This window comes from Lepidochelys kempii, chromosome 1 (assembly GCF_965140285.1).
Source record: "Lepidochelys kempii isolate rLepKem1 chromosome 1, rLepKem1.hap1, whole genome shotgun sequence".
NCBI classification, from domain to species: Eukaryota; Metazoa; Chordata; order Testudines; family Cheloniidae; genus Lepidochelys; species Lepidochelys kempii.
The window spans coordinates 221,736,744-221,762,552 of NC_136380.1; the positions used below are offsets into that span (position 1 = coordinate 221,736,744).

The window sequence follows — 25,809 nt, forward strand, 5'->3', positions numbered from 1 at the left end:
AGCAATCCCTCTTTTCTATTTCCAACCTCTCTGATTCCGTGTCATCTTAATTAAAGTACAACAGATCAGGGGGCCTCTGGCCTTTCCATTCTGCAGAGCATTCCTAAGAGTGTCTCTTTCAGGGACCCATCTCAACACATTAACTATCCCTCCACTTTATTCTCAAAATATTTCATTTTGAAGATGATCAGGATGGGTTCTGCAGACCTCTGGTCGTTCAGAGACCCCAGTTTGGCAATGACAGCAAGACAGTCCACTGCAAAAGAAAAATGAAAGGGACCAGAAGTGGCCAATGTGGCTTTACAAAAGACTGCCTCAAAGATCTGAAGGCAAAAAGGAATGTGTATTGGAAACAGGGAAGCCTGGAGGAAAGTAAAGACAGATAGAAAGGGTCAGTTAAGGCTGGAAGAGAATGATGTTAGAGTAAAAAAGGAAGCTGAATCAATGTTAGACAAAGTGATTAAGGGAAATAAAAAAGGGCCTTATACAAATATATCAGTGGGCTAAAATGTAGTGCGCTTAAAAGTAATCATAGAGTCGTAGGATTGGAAGGGACCTTGAGAGGTCCATCTTCAAACCATCCCTGACAGGTATTCGCTCTTAAAAATTTCCAAAGATGGAGATTCCACAACCTCCCTAGGCAATTATTCCAGTGCTTAATTACCTTGACAGTTAGGAAGTTTTTCCTAATGTCCAACCTAAACTTCCCTGGCTGCAATTAATGCCCACTGCTTCTTGTCTTATCCTCAGAGGTTAACAGCAACAATTTACTTCCGTCCTCCTTGTAACAACCTTTTATGTACTTGAAAACTGTTATCATGTCCCCTCTCGGTCTTCTCTTTTCCATAGTAAACACACCCAATTTTTTCAATCTTTCCTCATAGGTCATGTTTTCTAGTCCTTTCATTTGTTTTGTTGCTCTTCTCTGGACTTTCTCCAATTTCTCCACATCTTTCCTGAAATGTGGCACCAAGAACTGGACACAATATTCCAGCTGAAGCCTAATCAGCACAGAGTAGAGCGGAAGAATTACATCTTGTGTTTTGTTTACAACACTCCTGCTAATACATCCCAGGATGATTGCTTTTTTTTACAATAGTTTTATTCAGTTGACTCATATTTAGTTTGTGATCCACTGTGACCCCAGATTCCTTTCCTTAGTACTCCTTCCTAGGCAGTCATCTGAAAACTGGTTGTGCTATTCTATTTTTATTTTAAATTGGTCTTTGATTAAAAAAAATACGGAAGAAATGAGTGAACAGTTGTGAGATAGTGATGGCCCTCATCAGTGTTCTGAAGCTGCGGTTCATAAAGCAGGTGAAATGGGAATAATTGGAAAAAATGGAAATCATACAGATCTGTGAGTCTAGACGATAGGGATACCAGGTCACTAGGGAAACAGCTCCTTCGGAAAAAGAAAAAAAAAAAGAGAAAAAAAAGCTTCACAGGCCCAGTGCAAAAGGAAGCAAGTCTATGCTAAGGAAAACTCCCTTTAAAGATTTGCATCTGCCTTCTTTCTCTTCTGAATGTGAGTATGTGACCAGCATGTTTTCATATACTCCACTATTGCGTGAGGTTATAAAGGTTAAAAGGACGAGGGCAATAAAAATGGCCTATAATTTAACACGGTTTGCTTTTAGTTTGCCTTTAGCTATACAAATGTTCTTTTGCTCTCAAAAATCGTGACAACGAATGATATGCAACAGAGTAGCGTCACAGCAATGTTTGTTTGGAAGTCATGCCAAAGAGTTCACAGCATTGCATAAAATGGTGCTCAAAATATTCAGAGAATTTATTCTGGATGTTCAGTGGGAGAATTTTCTCACTTGTTATGGTTATTTTTAGGATACCTTAATCTCTGGTAATGCCCGTAAGGAGCAAAATTCAATCTTATTGTAACCACATTTATCTCCAGAGGTCACAGAAATCTAAGAATAAGAGAGGTCAGCTTGTTCCCAACATACTTGCCAGAAAAAGAAACACAGATTTTTTTTTCTAGTAAAAGGGACAGTGTTCATAGCATGTCTCCTGGGTTTGGAGTTAGATATCCTATGTTTTATCACAGTTTGTGTTCTAGCCAAAGCTGTGACTTTGATAAGATTTCACTAAGGCGGGTGATATTCAGAAATGGCCAGCAAACATGCTGATATCTTCCCATAATATTTTCCTGATAATTAAAGGAAGAGAAATGTTCTCATTTGTTTCTCACTGAACCAAAATGAGATTAGTCTGGTACAGAGTTAGACTTTTAACTTGGGTTTCTTGTTTTCAGTACAGGAGACAAATTCTGCTCAGAGGGAAGAATTGGAATGTACCTGACATACAGCTCCAGACAATGAACCATCTGCTATGATTTAGCTCTGCTCCCTGTTTTGCAGCCCTATCAAGGCCATGTAAACCCAAGCAGGGCATTTCATCATTGCTGCCAGTGCACAATCTTCCAGGTAAATTGACAGTCATACACCAGACAATGAAGCTGTGAGCAAGTAACTGGAATCAACACTAGGACACCAGACACACAATTGAAGTGAGATGGGCATGTCACAAGGATGCCTGATGAGAGATTACCTAAAATAATAACATATAGCCACCTTGGACAAAGAAAATAGGGGGTGGGGGGCAGGGAGAAGGAATGCTTCACAGACACCTTGGAGGACAATCTAAAAGCATGTAATAGCTCTGTATTGTACTGGAGAGCTAAATGCTAGCAACATAGAGAAATGGAGGAGAACAGGGCACAAGGAGAAGAGCAATTTGGCAAAAGGAGGCCCAGAGCATAGCTTTAAGACTATTATATCTCGCCTGCCACAGAGGAATAGGTGAGTAGAAAATAACACTGAGCAGAGTCCCCATCACCAGCAGTGCTTATTGGACGTGCCACACTAGTGCTTCCCACAACATCCCTACTAGCCAATGGAGGATTTTGCTCTTTCTACTGTCTCGCAGACGGCCAGAAGGGACCATCATGATCATCTAGTCTGACCTCCTCCAAATTGCAGGCCACAGAACCTCACTCACCCACTCCTGCAATAGACCACTAACCTCTGGCTGAGTTACTGACATCCTCAAATCATGGTTTAAAGACTCCAAGTTACAGAGAATCCACCATTTACTTTAGTTTAAACCTGCAAGTGGCCTGTGCCCCATGTCCTTCCTCTGGGTTTCAGTGGCCTGCTTGTTACAAGAGCTGTCCACTCTCTCAATGACTCAGTGCTCTCTCTTAGTCTGCTAGTTGGATGTTGCAGCCCTCATTGCAGGACATTTGCACTGTTCTGGCTTACCCACCCTCCCAACCACTCATATCTTGGAGTCTGACCGTGTGGCCCTTACTCACTTGAGTAATCCTTACTCCGTGAAATCAATGGGATCACTTGCACAACTAAAGTTTATTCACATAGATCAGGATAGCAACACTGGCTAACTTTACCTATTCCACACCAAACAATGACAACTTGGATTTCTCTTCTTGAAAGCAACAACTTTACATGTGTGGGACATTCCCCATTGACTCTACAGATAGCTAGTTATGAGCCTTTTCTCTCATAACAAGAGCTACTAGTACTTCAGCGGCCACCCTACAAAATGTCCAGTTGCTTTAGATAGCTATAATGATAGGTGTATTTACAATATTGCCTAGAAACTGCCTATAGTATGTATAGAGAAATATAGTAACCGCTGCAGCAAATAATGAGGTATTTATTTAAGAAAAAATTAGTTAACCAGTGTCGGGAATGGGAGGGTTTCTAACCAGGAAATACAACATGATTTCTATGCTGACTCATAGTATTACATGCCAGCATCTCTGTGTTCAAGATAATCTAGGGATTTATGAGTATAAGACAATTAAAGTATAATGCTGACAAAGTTCATTGCCATAGAATAGCTCAGCATTCATATTTTAAATATAATTAGATTTACTTATTTGAAATAGCCAGTATAGTGCCATGCCCACAGGCTTTGGCAGCACCATAGTGGAGACCTGGGGCCAGATTCAGATCTCCCTTAATGGCAATGTTCATCAGAAGTAACTTCACTGAAATCTATGGAGATACTGTGTTATAAAACTGGTCCAAAGGAGAACAGAATCAGCCCTCTGGTTTGATGTCTAGTTTTGGTATCTAAGTCCCCATTTCAGCTATGGCTGGAAATAATAAACAGGCAACACCTTCAGCCATGGTGACTTAGTGGCTGTGGCAAATGTGGAGGGTCCTGTAATAATTTCTTAGTATTGCAGACTGATCTGATTACTGGGGTGCTGTTTTCGGTGTGAATGGTTTGCTTAAAGTGCTTCTCACTAGGGGCTTGTCTGGGATGAGTCAGGCAGAGGAGGCTCAAGGTGGTCCCTTAACGGCTTCTATTAAAGGGAATGCTAAAGGACATTGCCAGAAGTGGCTCTGCTGACTCTGGCTCAGTTCCCCTTTGAGCCTATGGAACTGGTTTGACCAGCCGGTGACAAAACCCACCAGCAATGAAGAAGTCTGGGGTGTGAGGAGGACCTAAGAACTCTCATGGTATATAAAAGGACATTCTCTTAGGGATGCAAGGGGAGACCAGATTGAAAAGACACTCAAGCAGCAACCCATTGACATGTCTGGAGAAGCTAGGCCTGCCTCATTCCTACCTAGGATGTTGGGACTTCAGGTAAAATAGACACGAGTGTAGGCTGTTTGTGATTTTACATCCCTTTTTCTGGAATGCTTTGTTCCAGCTTCCAAATAAAAATACTTTGTTCTAACAAGGCTGTTGGTCCCCATCACTGGTCACAAGTTCCTGAAGGGAGGAAATAGGGTTTCTTAAACCCTGTCAGACTTGTAGGGCAACAGCAATTGGTATTGAAGCCAGATCCTGGTTTGAGAGTGGAAGAATTGAGTGATTCCCTTTGATACAGGTATAGGTAAGAGGCCCAAGACCTACACTGGGTGCTCTTGGACAGACCAGAAAGGGGACAGAAATGCAGCTAGCCCCATGACTGGGGCTGGTGTTAATGACCGACATCAGGGGTGTTCTTCCAAAGACCACTACATACTTCAGTAAAGCCAATGGGAGTGCTAAAGCATTCTTTGTGTGCAACAGAAGGAGCAATTAAGCACCTGTGTATAGTAAAAGAACCTGCAAACAAAGAGTGGGGCCAACTCCCAGAGTCCTCTGAAAAGGCAAGCCAGGTGGCAGGCTCAGGGGTTTCCTAAGAGACTCTACATGCAGATGCCAGGTATTGGTTCTGGGCTGTGTGAGCTGCAGTAAGAAATACAGGGCAAGCAGTGGTGTGTGCCCCTCGGGCAGAAGCACAGAGGCAGCCTCTCCTCAGGCACAGTTGTGGCTGGAGGGGCTCACTTAGGAATTGCTGAGCAAGAAAACTGCCTATGGGCTGCATGTTCCTATCGCTGCTCAGGGAAACAGGACTTTGCATTCATTTTTGTGAATAAACAAGACTACATCAAGACTTTATCCCTGCCTCACAAACCTCCAAACTTTGGCTTTCTGCTCGGCTTAAGGGGCAACAGACTAAATACTGTTGATAGTTTCTGAAGGGAATTCCCCCAACATTCTGTGTCAGAAAACATGGTATTAAAGCGTGTGACTATGGGGAAGGGGGAAGGTGTGGGTTTTCAAGCAGGGGAAAGCATGGGAAAAACAGGACCCTGTAAGGGAGGAAATGTTGTTCTAATTAGAGGGAGTATATTTTTAAAGGTGTGATCCTGCTGCCATTCTTATCGATGAGAGTTTTGTCCTCGATATTAGTAGGAAAAGAACTGAACCCTAGGTTTTTATGTTCAGCAGAAGTCTTGGATGAAGCTGTTCATTCTATGCATGGAGGCACCATTGAATTTTGCATCTACATATTCTAAAACCCATATCTGAATTAACTAAGAAGATAATAGTTTAAAAGAACAGAAAAGCTTCGCAAGTCTAACTCAGAGAGGAAACGCTTTTATCTAATATAAGACCAAAACAATTGACTTTAACTACACAAAGTGTCGTTAGAGCTACTTTACCTGCAGAATATAACTTCCTGTTCAAACTGTGAGTTGTCTGGCTGTGTTCCAGCTTTGAGATGACTAACATTGAAGTATGAGAGGGTATGATTGACAAAGCCATGCATGGTTCCATTTTGACTGTATGCATATTGATACACAAGGCGTGGAATGAAATCAGATGTAACAGAGATTACAAAAGCCTGGGAGACAAAAAATAACCCAGTGAATCTACAGATGTGTTTTGGATTAATTGAATTCAGGTTATAGTTTTCATGTTCAAATAAATATAGAATGATGATGATCAATTTTGCAACCTCACAAGTGAGAGAGAACTTGCCAGACACATCAAAGAATAAGTGTTTTTAAACTACACTAGCCTGCTGTGTCTCTCTCCAGGCAGAGGCAACTCATGGGATTGTGTGGGGGCGCACATGGGGTTACGTGCCCCCCCAGATTTCTGCCAAGGTTTATATTTTTCTTTTTTTTTTTTTTTTGGCAGGGAGTGGATTTAAAATTGTAACCCCCAACACACATACAACTATCAACGTAACAGTTATGTGTTGCCTCTGTCTCCAGGGAAAGTATATAGCTAGGCAGGTGGGACATTTTCAAGAGCAAAGAGTAATTACAACAATTGCCTCATATATACTGGCCTTAATCCTGCCCCCAGAGATATCAATGGGAGTTTTACCACTGACTACAAAAAGAGTGCAGGAGCCGGACCACAGCATATATAACAGCCAGATCCTCAGCAGGTATAAATCGGTGTAAATCCATTGATTTCACTGATGCTATGCCAATTTATACCGGCTGAGGTGTGGCCCATAAAGGACTAATTCTCGGTTCCCTTGCTCCATTCTAAATCTGGAGTAGTTCCATGAAGTCAATGGAGTTTACTCTGGTGTCAAATGGATGTGAGATCAGAATTAGCCCCAGAAGCATCTAGAATGTGCAAATAAAAGTTAACTGAGTGCTACATTCTGCCACCCTACTCTGTGAGTAGTCCCACTCAAAAAATGATACTCAGCATGAGAAAAGATGATAGAATCTGATTCTAAATATTTTTTAAACTCAAGTATGCACATTTTCACTTTCCAGTTGTCGACAACAGAGGGGCAGCATAGTCGGTGTTTTAATTAAAGCACTTGGAGAATACAGACAACTAGAGAATGTCTGAAATTTTAAATAACTACAGGGCCTGATCCTGCAAAGTGCACTCAGGTAAAATGGGGGGGTGGGGGAAGCAGCACGGTTCTGCTGATAGGGCTTAGCACTGGGAGTGGGGGGGGGGGGGGTCTGCATTCTATTCCTGGCTCTGCCACTTGGGCAAATCACATACTTTCTTTGCACATCAGTTTCCTCATCTGTGATGATATTGATTTTCCTTTCTAATGTGCTTTGAGATCTATGGAAAAAAAGTACTCTGTATTATTATAATTAAACCCCACGGGCCTGATTCTCATTTATACTATGACCTTGTCTACTTGGGAAAGTTTTATAGTATAACCAAAGGTGTGAATTTAAACCAATATAGTCATAATCAGAATGCTACCCCAACCCTCCAAGCAGGTATGGGTGACCTTTTTCAGTCTAACATGCATTGCTTGAGAAGGAGTTTAAGGTACACCAAAAAACGCTACTCTTATATTGGAATCAGAGTGTCTGCATAAGAGATCGTAGTGGTATAACTATACATGTATAACAATAGCTGTATAACTGGTAAAACTTTTTCTTTGAGACAAGGCCCTAAGCTCCTTTCACTGCTCAAGTAAATTACATTCAAACTGACTTAAACTAAACCTATATTTACACTGCCAGAGAATGACGTAAATGTGTCTAAGCATTATAATACCTAGTTCTCATACAGCATTTTTCATAAATGAGAACTAGTCCTCTATTGGTGTGCTTGGAATTTTGCCTGACTAATAATTGCAGGATCCGGCCCATTAATGTGTGATTTCTATATAAATTAATCTTCATGTCACACAAAACATAATAATTCAGAAACAGAGATGAGTAAATGTACATGTCTCGTGTAATTCTGATTCTACATAACATTACATGATGTTTTAAACTCAAGGAGTAGCAAATTGGGTAACTTAGTTTTTCATTGTATTTTATAGCAATTGAAGAAAGTAGGCATTGCTCAAAATTTAAATTATGCTTCAGGGACAAAATAAGCTCATAAAGTCATAATCAAATACTTACATTAATGATAACTGAAAACTTTCCGATACCACTCAAAATGTTATACCAAATTCCTGTAAAAGAGTTAATAACAAAGCTTTGTTACAGGATTAATCTTAATTTCCTCTTTTGAGGTGATTTCCTGGTGTTACCATCATTGCAAAGATTCTTCATTACGTACCGATATCTTTTTCTCTCACTGTGTCTGGCCTCCTTAACTCAGAAACAAACTTTTTTGCATCCAGCCGAACTTCTATGATGTTGTTAAGAAGGGCAAACACCGGAGCCAGAGGGAAGGAGGCAACGAAGAGCGTGACAAAGCCAAACTGGATAACTGGAAGAGAGAGACGTATTGTTCAGAGAGAAGCTCTGTACTGACATATTAAACATATGTCCGCAGGAAATCAGCAGCTGAGGTTTGTGTGTTACAGGAAATATAAAACTCCATTTCAAACATTTCTGTCCTGTTGTTAAACAGTACAACAAACAAGGTGAGGCTATGAAAGAAAGAAGGATTTGTCACTCTGTTTTTATATTGGTTCTAATATTGCTCTTGGTCTCCAATGTGCATACGTGGGCCAGAGTAAATATTAGTTTAATAAAGAAAAGTAGTATGAATGCTATTTTCCTTTTAAATACAATCATCTTGAATGAGGCCATGTTATCCCTCCCATTGTTTGTTTGTAGAGGAGAAGCAATGCGTATAAATAGGGAGAGGAAATCCATGAGGCAACATCCCCTCTTCCCAAGACCCTTTGGAAGACTGTCTGGGCAAACTGCCCGCTGTAGGTGTTTGGGCTCAGGGGTGAAACTATGGTATGGCCACTCTCTGTGGCATCATCCCCCTCCATACCTTGGGGAATTCTGGTGCAATTCCCAGTAGAAGCCAATGCTGTTCATTGCATCATCAAATATTTCATTCCTGCTTCAGCGCCTTCTTGGGGAAAGTATAGCAGATGGGAAGGAAGAAAGGCGCTTGAGCATTTAAGGAACCAATGGCAGCCTAACATGGAGGACCTGACCCTGCCCTAAGCACAGAAGCCCTAAGATTTCTACAGATCCAGCCACTGAAGAGCCACAATCCTGATTTCTTCCACAGGTAGGTATACTGGAGGGAACGTTACCTCTTGTACAGCACCTAATACAGGGGGGGCCTGGTCTATGACTGGAGCCCTAGGCACAGGGCCGTCGCTAGAGGGCTGTGGGGCCCAGGGTGGAAATGACGGATTCGTCTCTTCCGGGACCGACTGCACCGGCCAACCGCACCAGCCCACAGGTCCCCCCCAAAGCGCGGTGCCTGGAGCGCTCGCTCCGATTTGCCCTACCCAAGGAACGGCTCTGCCTAGGCACTACTACAATACAAGCAAACAATAACTCAAGAGTTTAAACTCTTGGCATTTCCTGAATTGTTTATGCCCATCCCATGGGGGCAGGGATGATCTAGATGCAAGTAAGCAGCTTTATTCTAAAGACAACTTAGACACCAATTTTCAGATCCTCTCCCGGCAAAGTGGAATTTAGAGGAATGAAAGTATTTTTCCAAAGTCCCCCAATGTTTCAACGATATTTAAGACTGTGCACAGTGCTTATTGGGCTCAATGTTGCAAGGTGCTGAGTGTCCTTAATTGCCATTGCCTTCAAAAGAAGCAGAGGACAGTCAGCTTGCAGGATCAGGCCCATTCTGGGCCCATCTTGAGAGGTGCTGAGCCAGCTGAAAATGTTGACCTCCTTATACTATAGGTGCTGACCACCTGCCAAGAAGCTCTAAGCACCTCTGTCTCCCAGTGACGACAAGACGTCAGGACTTGATAGTATTATCACCACACAAGACTGGCCCTCTCTTTGTAAAATGTAACATGGAACATTATTTTAATATAAAGATGAGCTCTTATTTCCCAAAGAAAGTAGTGCAGGGTGGCATAAGGAGAGACTGGCTGAAAGGCATATTGCAAAACTGCAATGGAGATAGCCACAACAAAATTAAACTAATGAATGTACGTGCCCATATTATATAAATAGTGCTACAAATAGGATTTGAGTAAACTGCAGTGATATGCATTGTGATTTCTTTGTAAGCAGAATATAAAGTCCCTGTACAAGCTTGCAGTCCATTGCAGCAGATGTCCTTTGCACTTTTGGAGGAGAGAAAAAAAATGGAAAAGAAAACTAATCCTAGCATAGCAGGACTAGTCAACTATTTTCTCTAGAATAATTTCCTATGGCACTGTTGTCACAGCCCACAGCCAACTGATAAAACTGCTTTCCCCAGGATCTTTTTTGTACCCAGCTTATTTTTTGTGTACCTGTTTCAAGCCTCATTATGGTCCCCCCCCCCCACATCTCCTCTCCCAGTGACAATGTATTTGCACAACGAACCATTATCTCCATGATAATTGTGGCCATGGTTTGCCATTTTCAATGGTTTGCTTTGGGGATAAAGGTTATATCATCCTAGCATAGCATGACGGGAGCTGTTTCAACATACAAGAATATGTTACCCTCTAAATTATAGTTTCCTGAATATTTTATGTTTGAATCAGGAAAAGGAAGTAAGGAAATAAAAACAGATGTTAGAGAAGTATCTCAAAAACCTTTGAAATGCTTAGAAAAATATATAGCACCAAAATGTGCCTTATTTGGTCTGAAGTGAAGTTAGCAGGGCTAGAGCTGGAGGGAATCAGTAAAAAAGTATTCGCAGTGATTTGTCTGAGTATAAACCACAAATATTTGCTGTGATACTATTTGCAGCCATTTTTATTCATTTCCTAGGAACATCTGCATGAATGATGTTTTAGTTCGTAAAAGAACATTCAAGGTACACAAACATCTTCTGGATGATTTTGTAAACATGTTGTCATACAAAGATCCACCCTAGAAATGTTTGTGTGGTCATGTTTAAATCTCTGTATTTCCTTCCTTTTATTTTTAAATTAAAGTTTCAATGATCCAAACAAGTAGCAAAAACACTACCATGTGACTTAGGTTTTGTCTACACTGCCCTGCAGGTCCAACTACGGGGGTACGATTAGCAGTGCGCAGCAAAGTGCTGTGCTGTAACTCCCCCCTGTGGACGCTGTGGGCACAAATATAAAGGTTCCTAGATCGCATTAATGTAGTCCTGTGAGGGGGAAGTTACGTCACAACATTTTGCTGTGCACTGTTATTCATACCCCCTGTAATCCAAACTGTGGGGTGGTGTAGACATAACCTTAGATGATCAGTCACATGTCATGAGAAGCAAAACATTCCATGATACAGTCAAAACAAATAGTTTGTGCCTGATCCAGGCACTGAAATGTGTTTGTTTAAACTATTTGGGGAGTACTGATGAATAACAAATAGATTACTAAAGCTTAAAGTCTGTGCACATTTATTTGAGAACATAAAAGGAGGCTAAATTCACTGAGAGTTCAGTTCTGCTTCCTTAGACACACTTAGTAACACTAACACAACTTGCTCCATCCAATTCAAAGTGAGTATATGCATGAGGACTAGCTACTCCACCTAAGTAAGGGACACCGAATCAGGCCCAAAATAAAATCATTCACTGGGATTAGTTCAGTCACACACACACAAACATACACACGCACACTGAGTAGACCCCATTTATTTCAATGACATAGTCAGACTCAAAGGAAGGTAAATGTTCATGATTCTGCCATCCTTATTCGCAACCCTCAGGTAGTCCACTTGATTTCAGAGGTATTTCTCATGAAGTGTTACTAAAAGTGAGCAAGGGTGGCCAAATCAGTCCCATTCTGAGTGACATTCCAAGTACTCTTAGAGCAGTGGTTCTTAACCTGGGGTGCACATACCCCCTGGGGATGCGAGATGCCCTTTCTGGGGGGTGCAAGACATGCCAGATCTTTTTAGAAGGTAAATAATCAAAAACACAAATTAAGCACAGGCACGTAAGTACAACTACTTTGTTTCATCAAACCTATGTATTTATTAACATTACACATTTTTAATGATTACTGTAATATACAAACAAAATATATCTAGGTTTAAAGAACTGACCTACTCATCGATTTTTGATAAGGGGTGCGAGAACATATTTTGAGAACCAAAGGGGTGCAGGCTGCAGTTCAGGTTAAGAACCACTGTCTTAGAGAAACAGGAGCCTTAAAATATACAACCACAAGCTTGGCAGGGAAATCTAAGGGAAAAGTACAGTTCACTTCTGTGTGGCAATAATGTACAAAACATGCCTACACATAACATGCCGAGATGATACTTTAAAATCCAACCTCAATATAGAGATTAAAGAAAAATGTGGGCCTCTCTTTAGTGATGTGTCTTTTGTTGGTGCCTCAGACATATTCTTTTTGATGGATTTACCTGCTTGAGGGGAAATTCTTCCAAACCTCCAGAATGCATGGCCCCCATCGCCCTTCCCATTCCACACCTTTTCCTGTTCATAGATACCTGGATGTTTGTACAACCCTCTGCGTGATTACAAAGGACACATCTAACTCTGTCTTTCTATATGGGTGAAGAAAGATTTGTGCACTGAGGGTTCCCTGCATATACACATCGTTAGGACATGCTCTGGCCCTGAGTAAGGACCTGAGGATTTGCCCAAACTAGAATTTAAAATGTAGGTGGTAGTGAAATAGGCAACTGGGATGGAGGTGGGAAATCTGAGGTAACGTCATCACTGATTTTCATCTACAAGATCTTTTGTTATGGTTTTCTGAACAAAAATTTTTTTGAGAAATAATCTGGTGATCACTCTGCACTGGACTGATTGAGGGTCACTACTTGCAGTACAGGATGAAGACATTGGATCAAATTCTGGGGCAGCCAGTAGCAGGAACGCTGATCTCCTGGATTCCACCTCCTGACAAAGATAGAGTATGTCTACACTGCAGTCCTAGAGCAGGATTACAGGTTGAGTAGATATACCTGAACTAGCTTTACTGTAGCTAGCACAGGTTCTGGTAACGGTAAAGCTGTGAAGGCATGGGCTTCAGCGCAGGTGGCACAAGTCCTCCCAGAAGCCTGAGTTATTACAGTACTTGCAGGGCTAGCTTAGCCCATGCTGAAGCTTGTGCTGCCATGGCTTCACTGCTCCGCTACCTGAGCTAGCTAGATAGCTAGATCAAAGCTAGCTTGAGTAACAATAGCAGTAAAGGGTTCAGAGTAACAGCCGTGTTAGTCTGTATTCGCAAAAAGAAAAGGAGTACTTGTGGCACCTTAGAGACTAACCAATTTATTTGAGCATGAGCTTTCGTGCATCCAATGAAGTGGGCTGTAGCTCATGAAAGCTTATGCTCAAATAAACTGGTTAGTCTCTAAGGTGCCACAAGTCCTCCTGCTCTTTTTGCGAATAGCAGTAAAGCTGTGCCATGTATGAATGTCTACATATTCTGCAGTCATACTTCTCAACTGCAGTGTAGACAAACCCTTAGAGTCAAGGGTTTATGTAGCAGTTAGTGGAAAGCTTTTCTAAAGTCTAGATGAAGGGTTCACTCCTACTTCTATTAAAATCAATGGCAAGACTCCCCTTTGATTTCCAGGGGAAGGCGAGAAGACCCAATGTCTGTCACCCTGCCCTGACACCCAGTGCAAACTGATGAGGAAAGTGCCTACAGTCAAAGGTTACATTAGTGCTGGAGAACCCCCATACAAGTGTATCAGGGCAGACGTAGGTACTGAGTGGGGAATCCATGTAACCAGGGCCAAGAGAACCAAGTTGTCAAGAGACTCCATCTTGAATGGTGCTAAATAACACTGTAGCCCAACTGAGCACAATACTTAAGCATATGAATAGCCCCACTGATTTCAGTGGCGCTACTCACAGACTTCAGAACTTGCTGGATTAAGCCTGAATGCCCAGGGTGGAGCCCAAGGAGCAAGGGCAAAGCTGCAGGGGACCTAGAAGTAGTGCAGATGCATACTGCCACCAGACTTTATTTAGTAGTTTATTTAGATTTAAATAACAAAGCAGACAGCTAGCCAAGGCTCTAGGCTCCCTAACACATAACTAAATAACATAACATCCCAGCAGCATTGAAATAATCATTTCAAACAGGAATTTAGCCAGTCACGTAAAAAAAAAAAATCAAACTCCTGCCCACCCCTTCATCAGTCTGAAAAGCACACCCTCAGCCCTCTGCAACCCCCTGTCAGAGACACAATCTCTGACAGGGATTACTCTGGACCCACAGGAGATGTACAGAATCTGTGTATGGGGGTAGCAGATAGGCAGATTCCCCCACTCTCTTTCATCCCCCCTGATGGAAGTTTGCAGTGGAAACTCTAAAAGGGCATAAAAGGGCAGGAGGGTCCAGTGGCTAGGGCCCTAGCCTAGACTTTGGGAGACGTGTGTTCAAATCTCTGCTCTGTCACAGACTTCCTGGGTGACTTTGGATAAATCACTTGGTTTTTCTGTACCTCCGCTCCCCATCAGTAAAATGTGGATAAACAGCATTTTCCTACCTCTGATAACAGGGACATACGTACCTAAAACATTTCCACACATCTGGCCCTCTGTCCTTTTTTGGGGACTGTTCCCCAATATCTGGATGGGTTCTGAGTACCTGCCATACCCACAGAGCCAAAACTGGAGGGCTTTATTCAGCTTTTACTTATGCCTCATTCAAGCAAACACCAACTGACTCCAAAAGTAGTTTGCCCGAGTACCGACAGAATGAAAATTGGGGAAGGACTTAAGGATCTGGCTTTGTAACAACAATCAGGAGTCCCCTTCCTTTTCCCAGATACCCCATCCCATTTTAAAGCCCAACTACACTGTCATTTAAAACAATTAAAGAGGATAAAACTCCCCTCCCCACCCCGCTGCCCTTGTATTTCCACACCCTCTCTCTTCTGAAGCCATGTTCTCGAGTCCAATTTAGAAAAAAATGTAAATATGCTACATCTAGTTGCTCCTGGCCTCTCCATTGCTGCTTGATGCCCTTCAGAACAATCTCAACTGACAGGTTCAGTGCTGAGCTCTCAAAGTGCTTCCTGTCCATGTGGGTGGTCTGAGTCACTCAGCAGTGAATCTGACAGCTGAATTTAGTGATATGGACTCAGAGCAACAGGCAGGCCAGGGGAGGAGCAGCTTAGGTTTCATTTGTTTCACATTTGTCTTGAATCCCACAGACAGGGCATAGCTTGCTGTGGAACTGGCATAATAACAGAGACAATGAGCCATTCTCCTCACCACATAATCCAGTTCTCTTGCTGGAAACAAATATTTGGAATAGTACTTCATCCACCTGGGATACAGATTATTGTCTCTTGAAACATGGTATCCAATTATCCGTGAATGATTGCACAATGAGGCATTCTACATTATTATTTAAACAGAGGATACCTATTTTAAGTGCATGCTGAAAGCCTGATGATGATCCTGTTTATGAATTGATAACTTAGGTCCTGAACCTGCAAGTTTTTCCATGCAGGCAGACCCTTCCACTCACATGGAATCCCAATGAAGGAAATGACGCTCCAATGGTCCATCTCCACATGGGGCATGCATGACCACGGCAAAAGAGCCACAGTGGGCCCTGTGTGGATCTGCAACAGGGAGAAGAGGGTGCAATGAGCCCTCTTCACCAACCCCTAGCTCTGTTATAGGGCCAGGCCAGCTATAATTGGGGTGGGGAGCACAGGCACTGCATTAGCGGAAGGAAGGGGAGAGGTTCAAGGTGAATCATGGCTCCATCCGAGCTCTAACAGCGAGCTTTGCCTGACTGACATGATGGAGCATGTACTGCATCCTGAAGTACAGTGGTGGAGCTCCCACGCCAGGGTGCACTCCCATAAAATCCTGACAGGAATTCTGGTTTCTTTTCAGAGGCTTAAAGCTGCAACCTGGAATTTAGTGCTACAACTGACAATGCATTGTAGCGCCGAACATGAGCAACATCTACTACCACAGATGTGCAAGAACAAATATTTAAACAGGTTTTTTTGTATTCTATTTGTTGATGATGAATAAAAACAAGGGGCCTGGGAGTGGACCAGCTAAACATCCAACATTTCCTGGTTAAGTGCAGACATTGTTGAGTTATGCCTGAGCATAAAAGCATCTGAAAATATTTACAAGGGGAAAAGTCTATATTTTTTCACCCTTGTATAAGTCAAATATTGCTGACAAGAGTTTGCTCAAACTTTCAAAACAAAATTCACCTCTGAGCTGATGCAAAGCATGGAACATTTCAGTCCCACAGGAGAATTTTTCAATAAGTTATGAGCATGTGAAAATGAGGGCGGTTGTGTGTGTGTGTGGTTTAAAATAATGAAGATTGCAACATACAGCCAGATCCCCAGGTGAGCAACAACAGTTCTTGAAACAGCTGGTGGAGGGGAGGATAGTTGGGGAAGGCAACTTTAAGTCCCTTTTGTACCAGTGAAGGGTCAAAGGAGCTGGCCACAAACTGAGCTACAGAGAATGATACAATGCACCTGCCATTATAAACATCAATTAAAATATTGACATAAAATGTGTCTGTCTTGTCTGATACACATGTTGTAACATAAAATGCATATATTCAGGTGTTTTTGTTACAGAGGATTGTCTGTAGTTTAAGACAGGGGTGTGACATACAATATTGAACACGTCTGATTTCAGAAAATTTGCCATACGTGTGATGAGCTGTGGTTCTTTTCTGAATGCTTTCCTACCCTGAAGCTTGTGGTGTGCTTGGTCCGCCTGGAATCCTCTTTTGATGCTGCAGTACTGCTTTGGGGTAGGCAGCAATTTAGTTTTCTTTCTAGTGTGAACACTCTGGCCTCTAAGTTATTCCCTGGAATCCTTGCATATCGCTTCTTTGTGGTCTCATGTCCCTGCAGATTAATGCAGTTGGATTGTATCCCAGAACAGCATCATTGAGTCATTTGGTGATTATTTGCACCTCTGCCCTCATGGGTTCTGCTGACTCATAGAGATTCTCCTCAGAGCTTATTCTACATGCACACTTAGAAGGAAAGGAGGCCTTTATAAGCTTTGCTTTGGAATTCCGTATCAGATGCTGATGTGCATCCTGGCCAAATTCATGCCTGGTATCACTGTCTTCTCTTGGTAGTAGAAATGATGCTACTCTCTTTGCTGATGGGAAGTGGAGGTGAATAGAGTACAAAGGAGGATAACTAAGAGTTAGGTAGGTACAGAACGGTAAGTCTGACTTCAGTACCAGACAAACGGGTTGAAACTATAGTAAAGAACAAAATTGTCAGACACACAGATGAACATAAATTTGTTGGGGAACAGCCAACATTGTTTTTATAAAGGGAAATCATGCGTCACCGATATTCTAGAATCTTTGAGGGGGTCAACAAGCATGTGGACAAGGGGGATCCGGTGGATATAGTGTACTTAGATTTTCAGAAAGCCTTTGACAAGGTCCCTCACCAAAAGTTCTTAAGAAAAGTAAGCTGCCACGGGATAAGAGGGAAGGTCCTCTCATGGATTGGTAACTAGTTAAAAGATAGGTTTCAGAGTAACAGCCGTGTTAGTCTGTATTCGCAAAAAGAAAAGGTGTACTTGTGGCACCTTAGCGACTAACCAATTTATTTGAGCATAAGCTTTCGTGAGCTACAGCTCACTGCATCCGATGAAGTGAGCTGTAGCTCACGAAAGCTTATGCTCAAATAAATTGGTTAGTCTCTAAGGTGCCACAAGTACTCCTTTTCTTTTTAGTTAAAAGATAGGAACAAAAGGTAGGAATAAATGGTCAGTTTTCAGAAGAGAGAGAAGCAAATAGTGGTGTCCTCTAGGGGTCTGTACTGGGATCAGTCCTATTCAACATTTTCATAAATGATCTGGAAAAAGGGGTAAACAGTGAGGTGACAAAATTTGCAGATGATACAAAACTACTCAAGAGAGTTAAGTCCCAGGCAGACTGCGAGGAGCTACAAAAGGATCTCACAAAACTAGGTAACTGGGCAACAAAATGGCAGATGAAATTCAATGTTTATAAATACAAAGTAATACACACTGGAAAACATAATCCCAACTATGAATATAAAATGATGGGGTCTAAATTAGCTGTTACCACTCAAGAAAGAGATCTTGGAGTCATTGTGGACAGTTCTCTGAAAAACATCCACTCAATGTGCAGTGGCAGTCAAAAAAGCTAACAGAATGTTGGGAATCATTAAGAAAGGGATAAATAAGACAGGAAATATCATATTGCCTCTATATAAATTCATGCGTGCAGATGTGGTCACCCCATCTCAAAAAAGATATACTGGAATTGGAAAAGGTTCAGAAAAGGGCAACCAAAACGATTAGGGGTATGGAACAGCTGCCGTATGAGGAGAGATTAATAAGACTAGGACTTTACAGCTTGGAAAAGAGACGACTAAGGGGGGATATGATTGAGATCTATAAAATCAAGCCTGGTCTGGAGAAAGTAATTAATGAAGTGTTATTTACTCCTTCTCATAACACCAGAACTAGAGGTCACCAAATGAAATTAATAGGCAGCAGGTTTAAAACAAACAAAAGGAAATATTTCTTCACACAATGCACAGTCAACCTGTGGAACTCTGTCAGAAGGTGTTGTGAAGGCTAAGACTATAACAAGGTTCAAAAAAGAACTAGATAAGTTCATGGAGGATAGGTCCATCAATGGCTATTAGTCAGGATGGGCGGAGATGGTGTCCCTAGCCTCTGTTTGGCAGAAGCTGGGAATGAGTGACAGGGGATGGATCACTTGATGATTACCGGTTCTGTTCATTCCCTCTGGGGCACCTGGCATTGGTCATTGTCAGAAGACAGGATACTGGGCTAGATGGACCTTTGGTCTGACCCTGTATGTTCTTATATTCTTATGACATAAGCTTCCTGCGGGTGGAGCATTCCCTGTAAAACTCTGGCAGACAGAAAACTCCTGGGTTGCTGGTATTACTCCAGCACCAATTTGCACAGAGCCGATATCCAGATCTGCAAACACCAGTTCGTGACTGGCATAGCACATCTTTTGACAACAGAACAATTTGTTCTGTTGTGCAAACTGCACTGTCCATCTGCCACGTGGACCAGATTCTGTTCTATATTATGGCTGTGTAACTCGACTGAAAACAATGGAATAGCACAAAGCTTTGTTTAAAACCTTTCACCAAACCATGAATTCTGCTTCCATAGAAGTTGCTCAATGCTTTTAAGTATTTATTATTTACAGACTTCTTTTCTGTTGAGCGGGGGAGGCTTGGTTCTTGACCTCGAAATGTATGAAGAACAGTGGTATTAGTGCAATAATTGCAGCTGAAGTCACAGTAGCAGTACTGGCCTGACTGAACTAACACTCTGGATCACAGAGTTGTTTAGCCATGTGGAAACATTAACTCAGCAGTCAATGGAAATTAGAGTGTGCCCACATTTATGGATTGTATTAAAATGTTAGGCATAGGGCCTGATTCTCTTCTCACAGCTGTGGAACTCCGTTGACTTTAGTGGACTTACTCCCACTTTACACTGGTGTGAGAGAAGAATCATACCCAAGATCCATATCCCTGAGCGCAAGTATCATAGTAACATAAGCACAAGCAATGGCACTAGTCTCTCCAGTGTGTGTGTGTGTGTGTGGGGGGGGATACATGGCCACCTCTTCTGCACTGTGGCTGGCAGAGGAGAAAGGGTGCACATACTACTTGACAGGTAGAATAATCTTTAAGGCACTAGCCTGGCATAGCAACCTGGGATAAATTCCAGGCTCTGCTGCAGACGTCCTACATGACTTGGGACAAGTCACTCAATCCCCTGTGCCTCAGTTCCTCATCTGTAAAATGGGGATAATAATGCTTCCTTCCTCCCACCCTTTGTCTGTCTTGTTTATGTATAAGATCAGCTCTTTGGGGCAGAGGTTCTCTCTTACTATGTACGTGTCCTGTGCCAAGTGCAGTGGGACCCTGATCTCAGTTGGGTCTCCAACAATGACTGTAATACAAATAATCATATTTTTGGAAGTCTAGTAATTATTAACACTGCACCGCCCCAGTGGTATTCTGCTGTTGGTATGGTGCATTTCTGCACCCACTACATCAGCAGATAACTTTCATGAAGCCAAGACAGCACTTAAAACACATAGCTTTTCTCAGGCTAACATGTGGCAATAGTTGCTGTTAAAATCCACTGAAAAGAAAAGGGGAAAAAACAAGATTTTAAGATAACAGACCCTCATGAACTCAGAGATCTTACTCATTTCCATGTATTCTGGAGTCAGTCCAGTGAAAGGTTCCAACATGTAATCGAGATCCCATTGCTGAGGGTGCTTTGAGTGGTTGGAGTCACTTTCCTTTTTCTCAGTCCTTTCATCCTTCAGCTTCCTGAACAGCTTTTTTAACTTCCTGGGAAATGAAAGTCTAATTAAATCAACTCTTTTTTACAGGAATTCAGCCAGACTCTGCCCTGTAACACCAACTTTATGTTAGACTACCCCATGTCAGTTTACTGCAGAGTTTCGTCCATCTCCCTCTGAAGCATCTGATAGTGGCCAGTCAGAGACAGAGTACTGCACTAGTCGGACCATGCGACTGTCTGATCCAGTGTGGCAATGCCTCTGTTTCTGTGTAACTGCATTGACACTAAAACCAACGGAACAGAGCAGAGATATTACTCTCTAATATTTATTTTGATTTAGACAGACAATAAGGCATCTATCCAAAGCTCCAGGAACATTTGCCAAACATTACAATGCACAAATAAACATAGTGTCGACCATCTCTCCCTTTGTTAAAAAAGAAAAAAATATCACTCCAGCCACAAATCTTCACCCTCACGGCACTCATTCCAACGTTGTCTCCTCCCCCCATACTCTACAAGCTTGGGAACAGAGATGGGCCTTGTGACGTATCCTGAAAGTCAAAGGATTGGGGCTATTTTTGAGCAAAAAGGGGGCAGGAGTGAAGTAAATTCTAAAGCCCTTTTGCCAGACATTGCCTCTCTTTCAAATCATAGGTGCTCCAGTGGGAGAACCTCTGCTTACTGCAACTGCAGTATGGGGAGGGAGACGGTGTCTTGGGCAGGTAGGTCCCAAGCCACATGAGGCACTGAAGGTCAATACTAACATATTAAAATGAGGCTGCTAACCAACAGTCAGCCGGTGAAGATCCCAGAGCACTGGTGTGATTTGCCCATAGGGAGATACTTCCTGTAACAAATAAGCCCATACAAATGTCAAATGGCCTGAACATTGCTTGTGGACAGCAAGCAGAAACTCCATGTTCTACAGCTAAAACAATGCATTATAAATAATAAAAACAAGGAGGAACATACCAATTAAAATGGTTGGGAATATAAATACATAAATAAACACAATAATGTCTCCAATTTATAAAATAACTTTGATCTTGAAGGTTCTGGATGGCCTTGATTCCCCGTTATATCTGAGCTGTGCTCAGAGGTCATGGAGAGAAGCAGCTGAAGGGAGCCAGTTGTAGCACATAGTATGACTAAGACAAACAGCATTTGGCCCTTGGTGGTGTATTGTCCCCTTGATGCACACACAAATCCTTTTTCAGGCATGTGTACGATGAAAGGGAGAACACCATCCAATAACAAGCTATAGGCAGAAAAGTATACTTGGTGTTAAAAGCGGTAACAAGTATTTTGACAGGTGAATAGATGAGAAAAGTGAAAGATATATCCTGGAACTGGATACAAAGCTGTTATTTATTTTTAAATTACTAGAAACTGTGGAATTATACAGATTAATCTGGAATAGGATTATTGCGTGTTTACAAAAAACAGATTCATTTTTTTCAAGTTGCCTTTTTGTGGAGAGTTTTCTGGAACACACATGAGGCAATGAGATGGCCAAAGGGTAGAGATTTACATACACCCTGGAGGAAGTACGTCAAAGGGAACACTCTGTGTGTGTGTGTGTTAGAGGCCCCAAATCTGCCATCAGGTGCATCTGTGCAGCTAGAAATGGTGAAAAAAATTGGGCTGGCACTGCTCTTGTGAGATTTCAGCCTCGTAAAGCAGAATAGCTGATCTTGAAAGATCTTTGCTATCTCAGTGGTAGAAGTCTTGAAAGATCTACAGTTCTTGTGAGACTCTGGCTGCTTCTCAATCAGAAATGGAAAATAAACTCTTCCAATTCTTGATTAGCCCCAGAACTTTCTGACTCCCTGCAATGGAATACTGGGAACCAACATCTGAGCCAGCATTCTGGTCACTTAAACATCAATTCATTCCCCCAGGGTGGACCGAACAGAGGCCTAATTAGTGGATTCGAATGGGTGGGGAGGGGATGACTAAAACAAATTGGCACATTAACACAGGAGAGAAGGCGGCAGAGAAGGGAAGACAGACAGGCTAGCAGACCCAGAACCAGGAAGGATCTCTGGGTAGAGGGCATAGATGCTGGAACTAGAGCTGGGGGTGCTGCTGCACCCACTGTCTTGAAGTGGTTTCCATCACATACAGAATTTACAGCTTGGTTCAATGGCTCTCAGCACCCCCACTATAAAAAATTGTTCCAGCACATCTGGTAGAGGGTTCTCTTCCCTCTCCTCTCCTTGGCAGAGAACTGGGGAGAAACTGAAACTGTAAATAATATGGTGTATGGATCAGTAAGATTGTGGGAAGACAAGTTTAAATAAATTGTTTGTGGGATGTTTAATAACGGAAGGTCTCTGAATCTGTGTAGATAGAGCAGAAGACTGGTCCTGTCACAGTCCCTCAAGCCCCCCAAATTCAAAGGCATTTGAATCTGAGGTTCTGATTTTGACCCCTCTCTAATTATAAATATTAAAATAGGCAAGTTTGTTAAGAAATACATTGAGGAAAATGAAGAGGCACATGAGAAAACTTGGAAACATTAAAGTTATCACAAAATAATAGTTTTTGTAACACACTACATATGGGTTTCTCCCTCAGTAGAGTGGCAGTACCTTTAGGCCAGATTGTGAATCCCTTACTCCCACTGGTGAGCAGTTCATACCCACAGGTTATGCAATTACCTGTGCAAGGAATTGCTCATGGATGGCAATGAGTTTCACAGCCTGGTCCTATCTGTACAATGTATAAGGGTTTAATATCTCATTGTAGAATGAATCTCCATCTGACAGATGAATGAACATTTTATATCTCCGTGGAAAAGGAGGTAGCATTTCAATTTCAACTTCATTGATAACTTTATATGGTTTTACAGACTGGAAAATAACCATGGGAAAGTGCAAAAGACACATATTTTCTCCAAAACTAAAGACACTAAGTACACTAGGGCTAGCATCAAATGCAAAGATTTCTCACATTTTCTCAGTTTGTCTTTCATGAATGTAAATGTTATTTGATAGCAGTTCACATATGTATAGCATGAGTAAAAAGCTAGATTAATTCTAATGAAGTGTTGCAATGGCACAACCAGGGGCCCTCACAATCCTCCCCCCCTGCAGCCTATGAAAAACCCCTTGAACCAGATGTGCGTGTTGCAGACAGAAGAGTGTGAGGGAGGGGTCTATCTATTTATTTGTTTTCCAGTTTTAAAAAAAACAAACCTTTGTCTCAGACCCTTATCCAAAGGAGGGGGCAACGCTACCTGGCAAACCGGTCTGTTTGTTGTTCCTGAAAAATAGATTGGGTCAGGTTCTTGGCCCACACTCTGGCTGCTTTGTGCCACCATAGTGGCAGGAAGCTCCAAGCAATGTAGGGATTACCCAAGTGTAAGGGGAATTCCTGTGTGGTGTCGCGTGGCCAGCTCTATAACAGCCCAGAGCAGGGCATGTTGGGGACATAGTTGGACTCCTAAGGCTGCTCTCTGTTGTGCCAGAGACTGAACCAGGCCCAGGATCAGAGACCTGTAAAGCTCTCATAAAAGCCACCCTGTGCCAGATGCAGCTGAGGATTTGGCCTGTTGGTATAATGATAATAAAAAGCAGAGTGTTCAGTTTATGCAATTTGAATGGGGTGGGATTTGTAAGACCTTATATGAAGGAATTAGGGTACCCTACCAAGGAACATTGCTTTCTAGTTGGTGCAAACTGGCCCATTCTAAAGGCACTACTACATTTGGTCTTCAGAAGTAATTTTATGACATTCAAGGGATGTCATCTATGGCAAATGTGATTGAGCATGCACGGGTGAGGAAGGAGGAGCAGCAGAATGATCTGAACCTTCCCTTCAATTCAATGGAGAAATTTAAACAAAGATCTCCCAGAAGGTCCTTCCAGCACATCGCTGGTAAATTTCATGATGCTATAAAGGATCTCACTAGACAGTGAACAGTAAAAAAAAAACAAAAAATCTACTACTAGTATTCCATAATTACTTTTGCTACAGTAAATGACATGGGCTTTAAATGCCTGTCTTATTTCTGTATGCAGATAAGATTGAAGAGCACTTGATTACTGTGTGTGATTGTGCTGATAGATAAGGAAGTGGTAGGCCCAGTTCTGATCTCACACCAGCTTAATACTTGTGGAATGCCATCCACTTGAATAGAGATATTCCTGACTTACACAAGGATCAAGGATCAAACCCAGGATCAAGCCCATTGAACATACTGGGGGTGGGGAGGGGTGTCTGTCTGTGCAAAGTCAAGAGGGGAGAGAGTAACGGTTGGTTCCATGCACAGTATGTTATTGGAGATCATACAGTAAATTAGGATAAGAAAGTAGATGTGCTCCAATGAGAGGGATGTATGTATGGATCTGGAGTATGTATGCTGATTAATGAGTGTTGTAGCCCATGTAGGCATAGGGTTCAACTGCTGATTGACATAAACTGGTCACATGGTGCACATGATTTTGTGTTTTCATGTGCACATCACTGCTCTGTGCCTCAGTTTCCCCATCTGCAAAATGGGGATAATGATGCTGACCCCCTCCTTTGTAAAATGCTTTGAGATCTACAGATGAAAAGTGCTATACAAGGGGTAGCACTCTTATTGTTGTTCCAACGGTGGTGCGAGGCTCTTGGTGGTATGTTTACATGTGGAGTTTATATATGTGTGATCTAATCCTCTAGGTGCAGCACTAGAGAGTTGTGCCATGGAGTTTAATGCATTTCTGTAGCTCCACTGGGAACTCTGTAAGTAAAACGATAGTTGATTTTTTAAAATGTTTGCTGTGAATGCACTAAACCCAGTATTCGGTCACTTAGAATTATTTGAATTACCTTTCATCTTTTTTAAATTTACCATTGTGACTATTTCTCACGATGAACTATCCTCATGCCAAGCATGAAGCTTGGAAGCTTGAACAATTTTTAACTTGAGCCCCAAAGAATGTTTTTATTTATAATTTATTTTGAAACGATCAACTGAAAAAAAGACAAATGGATTCTACTCAAGCTTTTCACAAAAATGCACTTTTGTGTCATACCCAAGCATGTGAAATTTCAGATCAAATCAGAAATGTGTCAGGAAATTAAAGAAACAGAAGATTTCACTAAATAGACATGGCCAGGGTTATTCTCGAGCTGTACCACAGCAGAGAAGTAAAAATGAGTTTTGCAGAACTCCACAGCTGCACAGATGATTGCACTATTAAAACTGATAAACTCTTTTGGTATGCTTGTGCAAAAACTTTTTTATAATGATCCAGAAGATCAATATTTTAAAATCAAGCTGAAAGCAATGGAGAAGCAAGGAAAGCTCATCTGGTCTATTTTATCTTCTTGTGTACTGTGAGCCAGATTATGGACTGACCAAGAAGGACTTTGGGGTGCTTTGTGCTTCAGAGG

The 25,809-nt window shown here is 42.0% G+C and overlaps 1 protein-coding gene across 1 annotated transcript in view; it reads right to left on the reverse strand.

Moving 5' to 3' along the window:
• Positions 1 to 25,809, reverse strand: part of ANO2 (anoctamin 2) — a 284,158-nt gene that overhangs the window by 4,052 nt on the left and 254,297 nt on the right. The window contains exons 20-23 of the mRNA XM_073314959.1: positions 20,320 to 20,468; positions 8,344 to 8,496; positions 8,184 to 8,236; positions 5,994 to 6,175 (exon numbers count right to left, since the gene is read on the reverse strand). Coding sequence (XP_073171060.1) covers positions 5,994 to 6,175; positions 8,184 to 8,236; positions 8,344 to 8,496; positions 20,320 to 20,468 — 537 coding nt within the window. The remainder of the gene's footprint in view (positions 1 to 5,993; positions 6,176 to 8,183; positions 8,237 to 8,343; positions 8,497 to 20,319; positions 20,469 to 25,809) is intronic.